The sequence below is a fragment of the Drosophila serrata genome, unplaced genomic scaffold, assembly GCF_035046125.1.
Source record: "Drosophila serrata isolate PLE 108 unplaced genomic scaffold, ASM3504612v1 contig_156, whole genome shotgun sequence".
Lineage (NCBI taxonomy): Eukaryota > Metazoa > Arthropoda > Insecta > Diptera > Drosophilidae > Drosophila > Drosophila serrata.
The window spans coordinates 594179-612596 of NW_028257054.1; the positions used below are offsets into that span (position 1 = coordinate 594179).

The window sequence follows — 18418 nt, forward strand, 5'->3', positions numbered from 1 at the left end:
GACGTGTCCTTTACTGCGGTAAGTCTTAACCATGACATTTATATTATGTATGAAGAAGCTATTGGTGGTATCAGATCTAGGTCTAGACTATATAATCCAATTTATTTTCTTACTGCTTTGTTCCCCTTTACATACTTAGAAACTGTCTGATATTTTTAGATACTTTGGATACTTACTTATTATAGTTACTTACTGGTCATAGATACTTACTGTTCAGAGTTACTGAATGTTCATTGATACTTACTGATCAGAGTTACTTACTGGTCATAGTTAATTAATGTTAAAAAATACATACTAATCCTCTACATTAAACAATCGTTTCTCTTGCAGTTATATAGTATTCCGATTTTCATAAAACTAAAAAATGTCTATAACAATAAAGCTTTGAATCAAATTAGATAAATATATGTTCAAAATTGTAAAAGTTATCATTGTTTTTCTAATATATTCCGAGCGTTCCTATGGCAGCTATATGATATAGTCGTCCGATCTGGCCCGTTCCGACTAACATCAGAGTGAATACTAACTGCAAAGTTTCATTGAGATACCTTCGAAACTAAAATAACAAGTTTGCGTAGAAACGAACAGACGGACGGACGGACAGAATACATATTCTTTGTATGGTCGGAGATGACTTCTTCACTGCGTTTCAAACTTCTGACTGAAATTATAATACCCTGCAAGGGTATAATGAATGGCTGATGAATGGCAAAAAGAATAAATTAATAATTTTGTATGCATCGAAAGCATGCTTAATTATATATGATATAATTATGTACGTAACATGAAATTATTTTTTGTTAACACCTAGATCGGAAAGACTATAAAAAATAGAGAAATGGTATAGATTAAAATATGTTATACATCAACATATATACATTCATATGGTTGGTTAAAATAAAATCAATATTTTATGAAATATGATCTAACTCTACATATTTTAACTAATAACTTAAAAATACTAAGAAAAATCTTATCAACTTTTAACTTTTAAAGCCGATTTGATATGGTACATAATATTTAGAGCTTGTCAACTCTGTAAATGCTCGATTAATAATTAACATCCCCCTAAAGCTTCATTTGACTTATTTTAAAGCTTTTTTTTAAATTTAAAGAAAATATTTAAATACCTTCCAATAACCAGTTGACATTTCGCACATTTTCCATTTCGCTTTGCTAAACCAATTTTCATGCTTTATTCAAGCAGCACAATTTGAACATTCAGGGGAATTTTAGCGAAAAGTTCGTTGAAATTTTTATTGCGATCATAAAATGTTTTATAAAAAAAGCCTGATATAGATGCAGGCATTCAAATTAAACCAAATACTTTTTTGGCCAAATATCCCACTGTTTTAATTCCATAATATTTGGCTCTCCTCTGCCGAACACTTTAAATTTCCGTCCATTAATAAGCCGGCCAGCTACTATCTGGCCGAGATTAGGAGCGCACTGCAGTAGTTATTTAATTTTGCCTGGCTCATCCGTATCGGACGGATTAATTGATCCAGATACGGATCGGGACGGGTCAGGGCAGGATGAAACCTCGTGGAGGCAGCATGAAAGAGGTCTGCCCAAAAGCACTCGACGGGGAGTTGGGTTTTTGGGGATTTATGGTGCTTCTATTGGCGACGAATTGCAGCGAAGTTTGTCAACGTTGCGTATACGCCGCATGGCCCGGGGTGCAGTTGGGCTTGAAGGAAAAATTAGTCAACATTTTCATGTCAGGACGGCATTTGTCGTACCTGACTGTTGTTTATGGTCGCCCCGGTGGCAATTTACGGCTGCCCATCTGGACCTTGTCTAATGACATAATTGGAGGCCGTGCGTCCAAAGTGGTGCGGCAGTAAGTGCAACAAAGAAACTTTTGAGGCTGCAATTAATTTACGATTTTTTTGTGCGTGCGACCACTTTGCAGCCAATTGGGCGTACGGAGTGGCAGTTGCCGGTTGCCGGTTGCCAGTTACCAGTGGCAAGTTGCCGGTTGCCAGCTGCCACAAACTCGGCCATACATATGTTGCCGCAAATTATAGCCACGTTGTTGGCTGGCAGCCGCAGTCAAGTCGAAAGCTGTTGAAGCGGCAGCCCTGGAAAATTTGCTTGAGCTTCAGCTGCATCATTTGCTTCGAATTGAATTTAAAGGCCGAACCGTGCCATACCGGGCAGCTTCTATTTCACTTTTGTGTGGCCGTAATGTTGGTGGCCCGTTGCCAAGATGTGTGCATCGCACCACACCGGCTCCTGGACCTCTCGTCGACCTTCGGGCGCAGGATCAACATTTCGCTTTTGTCCGCCTGCCAGACTTCCTAGACATGAATGTTTTTACCGCAGCTGCAGCTGCAGTTTCCTTTGTGCAGCACTGGCCAAATCCGCTCGCTGGCTGAGACCGGCCACTCCCATTTTCCATTTTCCACGCTGCATATCGGGCCAGTTGCAGGAGCCATGTGTTTTGGGAAGCTTGATATGCGGCAAGTAGATTAATTATACTCTCACAAGGATCATACTCCTGGTGAGCATAAGTAGAAAAATAATTAAATATTTGGTTTGCATTCCTTGGAAAAGTTCTCTTATGAGGTAAACGTAAATATTTTTGCCTGATAAAGAATCTTTCAGTAAATATGTAACTACATATAAAGTTTAACCAATGTTCTAACTATTATTATACATTCCAAAAATATTTCGATACTTTATATTTCGACTGGATATGGCTAGATCGGCATGCCTGTTGATGCTGCTCAAGAATATATATACTTTAAAGGTCGATATTATTGACCCTTTCACAGCGTTTGAAACTTGTAACTATAATTGGAAATCCCTCCAAGGGTAATGGTAAAGTTAACTACTAAAAACTGTTAGTTAACATATAAATTTAATAATATTCCCATCTCAAATAAATAAACACTCAACAGGGGGGGTTGATAATTTACAAATTTAACTTTTACTAAGCAATTAAATGCCTTCTTAAATGATATATCATGTTTATAGAGACCCCAACAATGCCCTATTTCTTTCAAAGCCAATTGGCTTTGGCATTTTCGTTGCCAATGGCCAAAAACAGCAAAGATATTTACCAAGGAATGCCCAAAATGAATTTAGAGTAATTTTCAATTATTGCACAATCGGAGCGTAAATAAGTTGTAAATCATCAATTACCCGACAAAAAAGAAGCCAGCTCACACAGATACTCCCGCGCACGCAGGACTATTACATACAGTTACAGTAACAACAACTGCAATTGCCAAGGAATCGCCTAAAGCGGATACGTGTCCTATCGCTTCCCGAAAAGCAGCAGAGAGGAACATAGATATGAAGGGGATCAGGGAGCGGCAAGGACGAAAGCTGGCCAGACAATGGGCAATCGTAAAAATAGCAACTAACAATCCGAAAAGCACTCGGCCACACTGAGACCAGGACAAAGTCGAGGACAGGAGATAAGCAGCGCCAGCTGAGTAGAAAGGAGAACAAACACTGTGCACTGAGGACCAAGGATATAGAAATAAAAGAAAATTTAGCTCTACTTTATGCCCTTTAAATTTACTCACACTCCAAATAGTGCAAAAAGATAACCTGTTGTTAAAAGAAACAGTATCATCAAATTGTACAAATAAGAAATATTTTCATTTCCCTGACTAATTACCATTTTACAAGTTTTTAATGTCAATTTAATTTATTTATCTTTTGATTTCATTCTCGCGTTAACACTCTAAATGTGTTTTCCCACAAAAATTGTTTAAACTATGATTGGTTTGCTCTTATAAAACAAACAATTGCATTTGTATTGTCCTTTTGAATTATTTATATATTACAAATTAAAGAGATCTAAAATTTTTTGTCTGCGATGACAAATCCATTTTTTTTGGTTTTATTTTTGGTGAGCTTAAATTATATATTTGTTGGAAATGATTTTAATTTATATTATTTACATATGCTAGTTCATATAATTCATGGTTCTTTTGTACAAACTGCATAACTATTATTAATATCTTCGCCGATATTGATATTTTTTATGAATTAAGAGACTCTCAGGTACAGAGAGCTCTGCTCATTTTTAAAGAACAAAGGACATTCCGGCATTAAGTGTTCCGAGACTTTTACAATTTTTTCCCAGTGCCCTCGGGAGGAAGTGCTGCTAGTCGAGCAGTGAAAACCTTAAGTAGATAGATATAGAAATGTCTCTTCTCGTCCCTACTGGCATGTGATTTATGTGGTAAATAAAAGAGGGATAGGAACAAGAACAAGAAGTGGAACAAGTACGGGAATCAAAGCCTGGCCGAAGATGGGGGCCTCGACTCGGGTCGATTCAACATGCAACATGGCTTGCAATTGCAGAAAGCAGCCAGCAGGCAATAGCAGCAGCAGCAGCAGCAGCAGGCGGCATGCAGCATGCAGCATGTGGCAAGCGGAATGGGTGAAGACAAAGACAAAAGAACAGAGGAAGCTGGGGGATTCTGGAGGCAGACAGACACGGCAGGCGAGACGGAGTAAAAGTTTTTAATATTATTTCAAGTCTGAAATGAGGGCAATCAGCAAGTGCAATTGTCGTCGTCGTTGAGCGGCTGGCATAACAAAAGATTCGTTTTTGGCCACGAACGGGGGGGAGGGCGAGGAACAGAACAAAGGCGTCACCCGAGATGGATACCAGGAAGCCTTCTGCCAATAAGCGATGGGAGTGCCCCCTGTCAAATGATGCATTCGGTGGCAAAGGAGAAGGATAAGAGGTGACTGAATGGCTGGCTGGCTCACCGGCTATATGCTGGGCCAGAACAAACAAAAGGCAGAGAGATAGCGACAAAGACCCGCTGGAGCAGATGCAGATGCTGATAGGATGGCTTACAAGTAGGTAAACGATGTAGTTTCAATTAAGGATGCTCCAGGAAGATGGCAACCGCGAAGAAAGAGACGGCTAAGAGCGCTGCTTGCCTGAGCTGATGAAGTCGCTTTCCTTTTGTGGCCCCTTTGAGTTGGGTGTTCAGAGTTATCCTGCCATTGGGATGCACATATCCTTGCCGAGTGAGCGATGGCGGCGGAACAAGCGGCACTGGAACGCGAGATGGGAGAATGCGTCAAACTGAACTTGTACCACTAACCCAGTTAGCAGAACCAAGGAACATTCGGACGTGGAACAAGCGCTGAGCATGATACGTGAGTTTGCTCTCATGTTCCATCCTGCACAATGCGCATCCTGTTGCGAACTCGCCCGAGACCAAAATACGAGTCCTAGCCGAACGCAAGCCGAAGCCGAAAGCCCCCCAGCGAAACGAACGAAATGTGGAAATGCGCTGCGACAGAGGTTCGATGGAGCAGTTTGAGTGGAATCACATCGAACGTACCCCCCGCAAAAATGTTGAGACACAAAAGCCCGCCACAAGTGAGCTTATCACACGAGGGAAATTTCGTTATCATCTGCCCGGCAACGACACGTTTTTGGTGAGACTCGTGCCTGATCCCACCCGACCTAGCAGTGGGTCCATAACCTAGTCGCCGGCATGACGTCTCCCATTGGCAGCTGGACCTGCCTCTGCCTTTCCCTAATTTGGCTGCAACTGAGCCTCATCAACGCCGGCTTGGAGTTCCTCCGGGTGGGAGTACCCCTGCAGCTGGTGCGACTCCGGGAGCTGGAGGAGGAGGAGCGACCCATTGAGGCCGAATGCACCTTGGGAGCAATCAGTGTTCGAATGTTCGCCTTCTGAAAGTACCTTATCAGTAATTTTTTTTTGGACGGTTTATTGAACTTAGGGAATAATTTACCGAAAAATGCAAAGATATGTGGTTAAGTTTGGTCATTGTAAATATAATGAACTAATTCCAAATGAGACTTACTAAATGTTATAAGAAATACTTAAGAGCCCAATAAAAAATAATGTATGTGTATATTGTACAATTCTTGAGTTTATTTTGTTAAGTATTTTTTGTTTTATACATACTTCTAGGTAATTATGCATATGAATCTAATCTGGTTATTTGAAGAAACCCAATGGCATCATCAGTTTATATCTCTGATTTCCACAAGTTAGATTATTCGCCAACAGAAATTAGATATAAAAAAATGAAGTATATAAATTACAAAGTATATTTGTTTTTCAGTACGTTTTCCTAGATCTGAAAGAGTATTCGGCCTTAACAACCAAATTTGTATATTAAACATTTAGGCTTATTTTCTATTAAATCATTTCAATTAAACATAGTAAACTGTAGCTTACTTGCATTTTTCAATTTTTAGTTATTAAAATTATGAGTTTAAAAGTTTACAAATACTCATATAATATTAATTTGCTAATCATTTGTTTATAATTTGTTGTTGTTAAAGAGCTACACAAATGAATTCGCTGCGCAGAGATAAAACCTGATTTTTGTACACCGGTTTAAGGCAGCAAACCAAATTATAATCACGAAATTAAATAAGCAATATTGTGTACATTTTTATTTATGGGTAAACAGTGGAAGTAATAAAATGAATAACAAACAATAAATAATTAAATGCAAATTGTCTTCACTAAGCAGGGTATAAAAAGTATTTTAATTATAAAGTGCGTAATAATAAAATGCATATATACTGCGTGGTAATTGTTTTACTTTTAGATAAGGTGAACCCAAAAATACAGCCGTATGATAATATATGTATATTAGACCAATTTCTTGTAGAGAATAATATTAAAGTTAAAGAGCGGTAAACAAATGAGTTATCTTATTTAAGTTATAAAATATTCATATGTGAATGCTTTTGTATATAAAACAAGATAAGAAACCTGTATCTTAACTCCAAACAAATGTATGCCAAGCCCCAGGTATATTTATTTGCTATGCACTTTTAGGTTGCCCAGAATTTTAGAATTTCCCATTCAATCTTCGTCCGACACAACTGCAAAATGTTAATTAAAAATTCATTCTGCGAAAGGACCAAAAGTGTCATTTATATGAGGGGCCAGCAGTCGGACAGGGCTTTGGGCTGCTTATCTTGCGTTGACATACCTTGTCAGTTCATAGAAATATCAAATGAAATTTATGGCAACACGAAAGTCTTGGCCAAGATGGGAAGAGGTTCATATTTCTCTCTTTTTTCCCCACTGATTTTCCTAGTCTTGGCTCTTTTTTATTTTACCTTTTTGACAGTTGAAAGTTCATTTTCTGTTCGATTTGTTGAGGGAGCCTGGGGCCTCGATAATATTTCATTACATCGCCTTGGGGCGGGAATTTATTCATTTGCATAATTCCCTTGTTTACAATTTGTGTGGCACAGAGAAGAGCGATTGACTTAAATGAAGTTACAACTTGGCAGCAGCTAAGTGAGAGCAGCAGTTGCAAAATAAGAAAATTTATAATATTCAATTTATATGCACTTTGTGCAGAAGCCGGCCCCCGGGCACCCTTGAGGAGTAACAACAAGTAGCTAAAGCGGCGGAAGCAACTGCAACTGCTAAGCTGATAATCCCAGATTTCGAGGCGCCAACAGCTGCACCCATTCAGCTAGTGCCGCGCCACGCCCCCTAATCCGCCCCACACCCCCGCCCCGGCAACGTGATTAATGAGATTTGTCACTGGCTTCATTTGTATTTTCCATGCTGTTGACTTGGCTCGAAGACAGCTCCTTCTTCTCGTCCACGTCCTTGCCAACCGACCAACCGACCGACATGCATATAAATTTCATAAATACTCGTGATGCCGCCTGCACTTTTACAGGGCCCAGACGTGGCCAACAGCATCTGGCCGAGGAAATTTGCATTTTCATTATTTTCAACTCAATTTAAAATGGAAAATCACCAAAGACAAACAGCCAGGGGTCAGGCTGCGAAGCGGAAGGAAGTCGCTTTAGCCGGCTTGCCTTATTATGAATCGCATAAAAATAAAGGCCTCTCCCTGCCACCGCTCCCCTTTTCCCCGCCGATAACTAAGTGCCACATTAAATTTACCCGAGCCTATAATTCATTTGTTAAGCCTCGGTCTCAGTGTTTTCGGTTCCGCTGCCAGTTAGAGAGTGTCTCCTCTCAGAGTCCTCCTCCTGGTGTCCAAGATGATCATTAGGCAAGAAGGGGCCAAGGAGCACACAGAAACGCTGAAACTGAGCTTATTATACCCTTGCAGAGGGTTAGGCACTCCAAAAAGGATATGCAGAGATATAATACTCTAACTGCATTATAGAAATCATATATTAAGTAGCAAAGGATATATTAAACTTCCAACGATGTTAAGTCGAATCTCACAATAAAGAAATATAATTTTATACTTACTACTTAACTAAACAAGTTAATATACTTAAAATCATCTGAATACTAAAAATATGTACATGTTAAGTACTTAAACTAGGTTCACAACAAGAAACCAATTTTTATTATTTAAAGTCACCGAATGTATTTATTTCAGAGTATTTACCGCTTCGAGGGCCCCAAACAGTCTGATCCCATTTTATTCATTTCTTCTTGTGCTTTATTATTATTTTTATTTTTAGTGAATTTGTAGCTGCATTTCGGGTATCTTCCCCTTGGTCTCAGCTCATCCCGGCTCGTCTCTGGGCCGGCTGAGTTATGGTGGGCAATAAATTTATATGACATATAAATGTAAATAATTGAGCAGCGCGGAGCCGCCGTCTAGAGTTGTCACAGCGGTGTAGCTGCGGCTCTGGGGTTGAAATTGTGGGGATGTGGGGTAGTCAAGGGGTGCCAGCGGCTTGTTGACTCCGTGATTGATGCCGGCCCCCAACTCTGCGGCTCCTCGCATAAAAGTCCTTAATGGCCATTCTGTGTCGGGCATTTAATTTATAGTTTTGCTGCATCTTTTTGTTACACATTTTATTATTTGTTTGGCTCACATTTTACAGAAGGCGAAGGGAAACCCTCTAGACGGTCAGGGCGCAAATGGGATAGGGTGAGGTCATGTCGATGCCCAGTTTCTTGATCACATAGTTGATCTGATCCTGACTTTTCAGTCCAAATCCCTCGAAGGGCTTCACATTGAAGCGACTGATCCGGTTGCCGGAGATGTTCTGCAGGAACTTGTAGTAACTGGGTCGCAGGGAGCGTGCCTCCAGGATGGCCGAGTGGAAGAGCACGGCCGTAAAGAATCCGTACATGAGCATGGCAAAGTGGGGAACCTCGGGCAGCTTGCCCTCGGCCACGCCCCAGTTGTACAGGAGCTGCAGGGATTTCCACATCAAGTAGCAGGCCACCGTGGTGTTGGGGAACCGCAGCAGGCCAATTGAGCCCAGCAGGCCAGCAGGAATGGCGAAGAGAGCACTGTCGTAGCCACAGCTATGGCGTAGGCCACAGGAAGTGGTCTGGAAAGAAACCGATAAGATTTATATATCCAGACAGAATAAAATTTGATTAACCCACCTTAAAGAGCAGCGAGAAGATGCCCAGAGCCAGGCCCAATTGCAGGGATCCCTTATTGAAGATCTGCTTGCGCCACTGCATCTTGAGTTTGATTATCTTGGGAATGTTGAGCAGCAGCTTGAGGCCCACCTGGAGACCCACGCCGCCCAGGAAAGGCTTCAGTCCGCCGAGGACGGCATACTTGGCACAACCGCTCTTGTGCGGACAGCTGGGATGCTTGGTGGTCAGGAGGCGATCGTACAGCTCCAGGTAAGCGGTGATGCTGCGAAAGTTGAGAGGTCGCTGACGAGAGCTCTGAGAGGTTGTCACCGTCGGCGATTTCAGCGGTCCCTCCTCCTCCTTGCCCACTACTACGCCTAGGCCCTTGAAGGTAGGATCTTTGGCCACTGTCTTGTGCAATCCAGCACGATACATGTACATCAAGGCTGTGACACTCAGGCCCATGATGAGCACCTGGCCGTTGGGAATGGATCGAACCAATCCTCGGGCTTCCATCATCTTCCAAAGAGTCTCAATGCCTACGTTGGCTACGTACATGGCAAGTGGAGCCCGTCGCTCTGGTCGCTCCACGGCCAAGGAAGCAAAACTGGATATGAAGGAGGGCAGCCAGGCCACCGATCCGAAGTAGAATCCGCCAAGCAGCTGGCGCAGGAAGCACACGCAAAAGACGAAGAGGCCTCCATTCAAAGAGAGGAAAGCCGTCGACTGCAGGATACCGGCTGCAGTGCGTCCAAGGTCCTTGAGCGTGGGTATGCGACCTCTCATGACCAGAGCCAACTGTGAAGAGAAATGGAGATTAGTTTCGAGATGGAGTAAATATGTATATAGCACTTAGTAATATCCAAACTTAAGAAATATTTGAATTTATAAAACTCATGAGAAATTAAACTCATTTTTAATAGGTACAAATTGCAATCAGCCCGAACTTCGAACCGTATCACTATCGTGAAGGTGCAAAAATATTTCCTATTTTTAACCTATTCCCAACCTACCAGGTAAACAGTGGCGTAGGTCCGCAGACTGGGGGGAATCTCGGAGAGCATCATGCCCGCCGCAGCACAGGCACAGCTCGAGGTCCACGGATGGTTGTACTCATGGCAGCTGCAATTGAAGGCGATTTCCGCCAGTTTACTTTGGACAGCCATGATCCACTTTGAATATTGACTTCTGCTCGACAGTCAACGATTATCGAATTATAGCTCCGTGAAGATGATAAAGCTTATCGTAAAGGGGCCTATCGCCGAAAAGTGCGATGGTGCCACGCAATGCCAACTTAATCTCAACGCTCTACTTCGATTCAATTTTCCGGATTTGTGAGACTTTGTCTGGCTTCAATGTAATTTCAGGCTGAGAATTTTCTGAAATGGGGTTACCCGGGTTTCCAAGGTTCCGTGGTATCAGTATTAAAATCTTCTGGGTTCCAAGTCCTCGGTTTCCAGTAATTTTTGCTACAGCATTTCCCAGGTCAGCTGCTGCGGGTCAACTAACAAGTCTTTGTTGCAGATTGGGTTTCGGATGGTAAAATATATACAAAGTAATGTAATTTCGTAGTATTAAATATTCACAGATTTTAAGAACTTATTAGACGAGTTAATCTAACAATTTCTCCTTTCCGGGGATCACGTTCGGGCCTGGTTGGCCATCAAATAGAACTGAGTGCCGTAGCCCCAACCACGATTTGGACAAGTGAGAGCCGCGTGGGGACGCACCGTAGGAGCTCCATTCCATTCCATTCCGGCCGTAATCAGCCCTCTCCCCAAATTCCACCCAAGTGCCTTGCCTGAAGTGCGTCGGATGCGATGCGGGTCTTATCGCATCCACGCGAGCCGAAAGTTAACTTTGGCTATTCGATGGCCGATCGGTTTGTTGACGCTGCGTCACCTCCAGCTGGTGGGGATTCTTATCAACACTCCCAAAGAGTTCGGCTACATGTGCGTTTATTGCCTTGGAATTCTCTTACTTCCGCATTGGGTTCTCTTTGAAAGAGGTTGATAATTGTGTTTGTTATTTAAAAAAGCAAAAAAGATAACTTAGTTTGGGGTAGTCGAAGTTCGTATACTCTTGCAGCTTGAATTTGGATCAGGCAGCCAAATCCTAAATTGTTTACAACTTTGCCAAAAATGCATTAATTTCAATTCGGAAAGGTTTGCTGTTCTAGTTTTTAGAATGCCAACAAGTTGCGTAATAAATTTAAAGTTTAAAAAAATTGAAATTTTTATAAATTTTTTTAAATTTGAACGATTAAAATTTTGACAAAATTGTAGTACATTTTGTTTTTTGCTAAACATGCTCTAGATCGACTCGGCTGTTGATTCTGATAGAGAATAGGGTTGGAAATGGTTTATAAGGTCAGAATATCACAGCGTTTGCAAACTTTAAACTATATCTTAATAAATAAACAATACAAAATTTATCATTACGCATACATTTAATAGTTTTTATACCTTTTCAGGATATTGTTATTTTGGAAGCTTTCTAACGCAGTGAAGACATTACTTCCGGCCCAATTAATTATATCAAAATATGTTACGTGTATCATATCATATCAAAATATGTAAAATGGAGCGACAAAAAATTATTTTTTATTCTTAAAATATTATTTACATTCATGTGGATAAGGTGGTCGCTTCAATAATAAGTAAAATATTCTAGACAGTCAGTGCGAATCTCGGGTAGGGTGAATTCCAGACAATGCCTAGTTTCTTGATCATTTGGTTAGCCTGATCCTGGCTCCCAACTCCAAAAGCCTCGAAGGACTTCAAATTGAACCTGCTGAGGCGGCCCCCGGAAACAGTTTCAATAAACTTAAAGTAGCTGGGCCTCATGGATTGTGCTTCCAATATAGTGGCATGACAAAGCACCGCTGTGAAAATGCCATACATGATCATTGCAAAATGTGGCACCTCGGGAACCCTGCCCTCGGCCACGCCCCAGTTGTACAGAAGCTGCAAGGACTTCCACATCAGATACAAGGCCACCGTGGTGTTGGGGAACCGTAGAAGACCAATCGAGCCCAGCAGGCCAGCAGGAATGGCGAAGAGAGCATTGTCGTAGCCACAACTATGGCGAAGGCCACAGGAAGTGGTCTGGAAAGAAACCGATAAGATTATATATCCAGACAGTATAACATTTGATTAACCCACCTTAAAGAGCAGCGAGAAGATGCCCAGAGCCAGACCCAATTGCAGGGATCCCTTATTGAAGATCTCCTTGCGCCACTGCATCTTGAGTCTGATTATCTTGGGAATGTTGAGCAGCAGCTTGAGGCCCACCTGGAGACCCACGCCGCCCAGGAAAGGCTTCAGTCCACCGAGGACGGCATACTTAGCACATCCGCTCTTGTGTGGACAGCTGGGATGCTTGGTGGTCAGAAGCCGGTCGTACAGCTCCAGGTAAGCGGTGATGCTGCGGAAGTTAAGAGGACGCTGACGAGAGCTCTGAGAGGTGGTCACCGTCGGAGATTTCAAAAGTCCCTCCTCCTCCTTGCCCACTATTATGCCCAGGCCCTTGAAGGTGGGATCTTTGGCCACTGTTTTGTGCAATCCAGCACGGTACATGTACATCAAGGCTGTAATACTCAGTCCCATGATGAGCACCTGGCCGTTGGGAATGGATCGAACCAATCCTCGGGCTTCCATCATCTTCCAAAGAGTCTCAATGCCCACATTGGCCACGTACATGGCAAGTGGAGCCCGCCGCTCTGGTCGCTCGGCGAACAGCGATATGGAACCAACCAAGAGCGAAGGTATCAAGGAAGCGGTGCTAAAGTAGAATCCACCCAGCAACTGTCTTACCATGCAAATGGCAAGGATGAAGAAGCTGCCATTTAATGAGAGGAACGCCGCTGACTGTACGACGCCAGCTACGGTGCGTCCAAGGTCCTTGAGCGATGGGATTCGGCCCCTAAGGATCAAAGCCATCTGCAATAAGATTGATAAGGGTTTTATATTAGCCTGCATCTTATGCTTGTTTATATTATGATGCATTGGACATATGTCAATGCATTAATTGGTAACAGACTTCCTCATATAATTTTTGCATGTGTAATTGTAAATTATTTATTATAAATCAATTTAAAGAAACAAAATTAATGCCAAATATAACAAACATAAACTAACAAAATTACTTCCTCCAAAAGGCCATCCTTAAATTGTTTTGTTTTTACTGCAAGTTAAGCCGCTGATATTTCCACCTTTCATAGAGCTGATCGATTGTATGAAGGGTCTTGCTTAGCTTTGGATCCAAGTTGCAAAAATCGTATAATAATTCGAATACTAGGTGCTGCTCACGTCCCAGTCCGCTCAATTCCTTCTCTTGAACACTTGGTTTTTCGAAAGTAAATTTGCACAAGTTCCTAAGGTGTGCCTCCAGCTGGTTATCTATAAGGGTAATGGCCTCCAGGAGTTTAGCCGAAATATTTTCAACGCCTTGAATCAGGGGATCTACAAGGGTTCGGAAAATATGCCCGGGCGGCATATTTTCATACAAAAAAATATCGATCAATCGCTCAGCTTCCAGCATCAAAGATTCCTGAATATGTTTGTTAAATGCGATCGTCTTAGCGACAGAGAACTTCCATTGTAAAATATTATTCTGGGGTTTGCGGAGTGAATTCAGTTGGTCTTGAGCCTATTATGAGTTGAGGGAATGTCTGACGATCGGGAAGCTCTTTCCTCTTTCGAATGGTTCTATCTTGTCTGATGTGCGGATAACGCTTCCTACCAGTTTTGGTACAATAGGATACAACGATATTAGCCGAATATCGATGCGAATCTTCATCAGATGAAGAGTTCTCTGGTTCCTTAAAATAAATCTTCTCGATTGGTTGATCCTTACATATCTGCATGGGGTGCAAAGTAGATGCAATCGCTGAATCTTCTTCAGCATTTTGAATTCTCTGTATTGTATCCTCTATATCCTGAAGCGACTGTAAGCACTTTTCCCTGATTATATTTGCCTGCCTACAGTTCTCTTGAGCCTTTTTCCAGGAGTCCGACAGGAGACAGTAATTGTAGCTGGAACCGAATTGAAGTGGTTGATCCTTGGGGGGATTTTCTTTTTTCTTAAAAAAAGCAGTCGTTGAATATTCTGCCTCATTTTGAATCTTCTTCATTATAGTCTCAGTATTTTGAATCTCCTGCAAGCATTTCTCCCTGAGGAGGTTTGTTTGCTTACGGTTCTCTTCGGCCATTTCCAAGGTGTGTGTGAAGTAGTTATTGCTGGAACCAGATTGAAAAGGTTGATCCTTGTGCGGTTCAATCGAATCGCCGCGTATTTCTTTGGGCTGAAAAATAGTTTGGTCAACGTCTTTGTTCTTCAAAAATAAAGTCGTTGAATCTTTTGCCGCACTTTGAATATTCTGCATTATAGCTTCAGTATTCTGAATCTCTTGCAAGCATTTCTCCCTTAGGAGGTTTGTTTGTTTACGGTTCTCTTCGCCCTTTTTCAAGGTGTTTGTGAAGGGACAGTAGTCGTCGCTTAAACGGGCTTCAAGAGGTTGATCCTTGGGAGTCTGTACCAAATCTTCGCGCTTTTCTTTGGGATGCAGAAGAGGTCTATCTTCGCCTTCATTCTCCGAAATTTCAGTCGTTGAATCTTCTGCTGCATTTTGTATCTTCTGTATTATAGCCTTAGTACCCTGAATCTCCTGCAAGCATTTCTCCCTAATGAGTTTGGTTTGCTTACGGTTCTCTCTAGCCATTGTCCAGGAATATGTAATAAGATCGCTTTTTCCCGAGGATCCCTCTTCTGTCCTTTTCGAATGCTTTTGCTTCTGTATTTCCTCAGAGTTGTCACGGACATGCTTCGTAAGCAGGCTCTCCTCTTTCTGGAGATCCTCAGAGTCTGGTTTAAGCTCTCTTTCTTGACATATCTGCTGGACTTTGTTAAGGAATTCATCATGCACTTGACGAAGAGCAACTTCAGTATCTTGGAGCTGTTCCTCCATAATATTCTTACGACCTTTTTTGACAAGTTCTTTAATAATTTTCTTCAGCACCCTCTTTTCTTCTTGCGTGGGAAAGTACTCTTCTAACTGAACCGTTAAAGGACTCTTCCGGCTTGTTGGTTTTTCTGGTATTTCTTCAGTGATCTGCTCTGGCTCTGTTAGAAACTTTTGTTTAGTCTTTGATTCCTTCATCCTTTCTTTTTCTTGTGTCGGATTTGGCTCATATTTCTCTTGAAGATCGATGGATTTTTGGGGAAGTCTTTGTACGAGTTTATTTTGTCTTGGTTCTGATTCTTCTTGTGGTTCATTCTCTTTATCATTGATTTCGTCTTGCTCTCTATTTAGTACTCTTTCTTTACTTTGCTGTCTCTTGGTGTATTTTTTCTTAGTCTTCCTCTGATTGATCACCTCCAGTGGATATGTCGTTTTATCCCTTTGGGGTTCCTGCACTTTAAACTGGTCCTTGTAGCCTCTCCCTTTCGCCTTTTCGACGTCCCTGCGCCGCTCGTCTTTTCCAGCAGCCAACCGCTCATTCGCCAGACGCACTCGCTCGGCCACAGCTTTTTTGCGGTGGTACTCCTTTAGGTCTTCATAGGCCATCACCTTGTGCATGGCGTCCTCCGCTCGCAAAGCGGCTTGTAGTCCACGGTCCTGGAAACGCACAGATTTCGCAACAGGGGGCAGAACATACATCCTCTGACTTGGCTGGAATTTCACATGCTTCCTGGTGTCTGGCTCTTTCTTTTTCACCTCCCTCTCACACTCAATATTCACCCCGCCGCCCTCTTTAGCTTTATCCTGTTTTTGGCTCAGAGGTAGAGCCTTAGATTCCTGATCCTTTTGGAATGAAAGGCGAGGACTTTGTGCTTCCCGTTTCTTTTTCATCAGATTACGCTCGTGCTCACGTTGCTTCTTAACCTTAAGTTGCTGCTCGAGCAGATGACGCTCGCGAAGCTCACGGGCCTCTGCCTTTCGCTGAAGGTCCAACTGGCGTCGCTCGGCAACCTTTGAGAGATTATGATCCTGACCACGATTTTGCTCTCGATCTCGTTGCTCCTTTTGCTGCTGCTTCTTGGGTGCTCGATCCAAGAGACCGCGGTTGTCGCGAGGGATTGGCATAGGTAAGCCGACTTGGATCCCAACCTCCTTGATTCCGGTATATAGTTTGGGCAGCGACCTAACCGAAACGTCATTATGCCATAGCTCTTGCTCTTCGCGTCGGTAATGCTCCTCCAGAGTGTCCAGGTGCTGAATCTTCTGGCGCCAAACGAAAGGAGACGCTCTCTTGCCCCTAGAGGGCTTTGAAGCGACCCTCTCCTGATTACTGAGGCGGAATAATCGTTGGCGCCCCTTCTCGTCCAGGAGCTGCTGAAGGTCAGTACCACAGATGCCTGGAGTTGTGAAGGGATGCGACAAATGGCCAATCTGTTGCAGTTGCCGAACCATCTGATCCAGGACACAATCGCGTGCCCTGGCCTCGTGCTTAGCAGAGAGACTTAGAAAATTAAACCAATTCTCGCAAAGGATGCGGTCCTTGGAACGATTCTGTCCGCTTACCAGGCCGCGGATAATGTCCATTTTCAGGCGGCAACTTCGCTCAAGGTGCTCCTCACCTGTGGTTTCCTTTTTATTGCACTTCATCGAAAATCAAATAAAATATTTTTTTTTTGTATTTGCTGCAACATTTGAAGAATGACTTGTTCTTTTGGAAATTTGTTTTTTTTTTTCATTTAGTAAAGTTGCTCGTTAAGATCTCGTACTAGCACTAACTTTTCCTACCAACAACTGGATTCATATAGAAGCGATTTAAGATCACTAAATCCCTGGCTTCCTTTGATCAATAGGTTTTTAACTATAGAAGTCTGCTCTTGTCCAATTCTTATAATAGCCATAGGGGGTTTAAATTTTAAAGAATAAGGGGATAGAATTTTTTACTGAAGCATGCCTAAATGTAGGCTACACAAGTTGTGGAAAAACGTCTGCAACATTATAGTTATCAAAGAATTATCTTTAATGTTCAATTATAAATATATAAGCCACAATTTTTAACCGATTTTTTTACACTTACCAGATACACAGCTCCATAAACGCGCAGACTCGATGGAAATATGGATAGCATCATTCCAGCTGCCGAGCAGACACAGCTCGAGGTCCAGGGATGTATATACTCCTGGCAGGTACAATTAAAGGCGATCTCAGCCAATTTGCTTTGTGCCGCCATGACTCCACTTTGAATATTAACTGCGATTATGGAATTGCTACCACCAGACGGGTGATAAAGGTAATCGGAGGAAATGGTGCCGAACTATAATAATAATTTGAATATAATAAAATATGCTATCAGTTTCTCTGTGTTGGTGATCGTCTGCGGTGCTCGGTCTCGCTTCAAGCTCCATTTACGAAGCGAAAAATAGCGAATCGAAGCGATGGTCAATCAGATGAGTCCCATTGAATAAACCAGGGGGCAGACAGTATGTCTGTATTTTGGCCCGATCCGGGAGGACTGACACAGATCGTAGAGCAGTCTCATTTTTGTTGGACACTGTGGAAACTGCATAAGCTGCTGGACATAACCGGATCTCATTGAGTTGTATGAAATCACCTGGATAGGTAATTAATCATCATTATCCCATAAATAAGTATAAATAACATGGGTGCAAATGAGGCCCCTTAATCCCAATTCTCATGGCTAACCAGAACATACACTGTTTTGTGTTAAATATTATCAGTTTAGCTTTAGGTTTCCGATATTTTTAGCTGGGTCTCTTCTTATATTAGCCTTTAGTCATCCACCTACTTTGGCCAGCAAAAAATACGATAGACTTGCGATACGAGAGTTTACGCACACTTGGCGCTTCACATAAGCCATAGTCACCAGGTGTGTCGTGGGTTACCAATCGCAGCAAGTTATTCGGAATAAGTGCGTCTAGTGCTATGGCTATCGCACACACGCTGCGGTTTGTTTACGCTACGTACTTCACAGCCGGGGTGTCTTATCAACATTTCAAAATTCCAACCGGCGAAGAAAGCTAATTTCCATACAATTTAAACAGGCACTAGTCCAAGAAATAGCTTCAAAGCTTTTAAAGGCCTTAGGGATGTTCTGGTTTCCTTATTCTACAATTTGAAAGAACCTTACTAGTCTTTG

The 18418-nt window shown here is 42.3% G+C and overlaps 4 protein-coding genes across 4 annotated transcripts; 1 reads left to right on the top strand and 3 right to left on the bottom strand.

The window, feature by feature from the left end:
• The first annotated feature begins 5460 nt into the window (after positions 1-5460).
• LOC110177230 (uncharacterized) lies at positions 5461-5875 on the top strand. Its single transcript, XM_020943849.2, has one exon. It carries the CDS (start codon positions 5484-5486, stop codon positions 5685-5687), a length of 204 nt encoding a protein of 67 aa, XP_020799508.1. The 5' UTR covers positions 5461-5483; the 3' UTR covers positions 5688-5875.
• A 2890-nt stretch (positions 5876-8765) lies between these two features.
• On the bottom strand, positions 8766-10586 carry LOC110177228 (transmembrane protein 135). Its single transcript, XM_020943848.2, has 3 exons — positions 10316-10586; positions 9324-10100; positions 8766-9265 (listed from the first exon to the last, which is right to left on the bottom strand). The coding sequence occupies exons 1-3, from the start codon at positions 10466-10468 to the stop codon at positions 8828-8830; spliced, it is 1368 nt and encodes a 455-aa protein (XP_020799507.2). The 5' UTR covers positions 10469-10586; the 3' UTR covers positions 8766-8827.
• Positions 10587-11883: 1297 nt separating this feature from the next.
• LOC110177170 (transmembrane protein 135) lies at positions 11884-17491 on the bottom strand. Its single transcript, XM_020943756.2, has 3 exons — positions 17339-17491; positions 12467-13243; positions 11884-12409 (listed from the first exon to the last, which is right to left on the bottom strand). The coding sequence occupies exons 1-3, from the start codon at positions 17489-17491 to the stop codon at positions 11972-11974; spliced, it is 1368 nt and encodes a 455-aa protein (XP_020799415.2). The 3' UTR covers positions 11884-11971.
• Positions 13353-17751, bottom strand: LOC110177171 (uncharacterized). The gene is given in 2 exon segments (XM_086826245.1): positions 13353-13920; positions 13922-17751. Coding segments are annotated over 2 exon segments (3426 nt in total). The 5' UTR covers positions 16912-17751; the 3' UTR covers positions 13353-13484.
• Between the last annotated feature and the right edge of the window lie 667 nt (positions 17752-18418).

Coding starts and splice junctions, on each gene's coding strand:
- LOC110177230 (XM_020943849.2), top strand. CDS start 5,484: ATGACGTCTCCCATTGGCAGCTGGACCTGCCTCTGCCTTTCCCTAATT.
- LOC110177228 (XM_020943848.2), bottom strand. CDS start 10,468: ATGGCTGTCCAAAGTAAACTGGCGGAAATCGCCTTCAATTGCAGCTGC. Junction 10,101..10,315: donor CCTACGCCACTGTTTACCTG/GTAGGTTGGGAA, acceptor TTCTCTTCACAG/TTGGCTCTGGTCATGAGAGG. Junction 9,266..9,323: donor TCTTCTCGCTGCTCTTTAAG/GTGGGTTAATCA, acceptor GTTTCTTTCCAG/ACCACTTCCTGTGGCCTACG.
- LOC110177170 (XM_020943756.2), bottom strand. CDS start 17,491: ATGGCGGCACAAAGCAAATTGGCTGAGATCGCCTTTAATTGTACCTGC. Junction 13,244..17,338: donor TTTATGGAGCTGTGTATCTG/GTAAGTGTAAAA, acceptor ATCTTATTGCAG/ATGGCTTTGATCCTTAGGGG. Junction 12,410..12,466: donor TCTTCTCGCTGCTCTTTAAG/GTGGGTTAATCA, acceptor GTTTCTTTCCAG/ACCACTTCCTGTGGCCTTCG.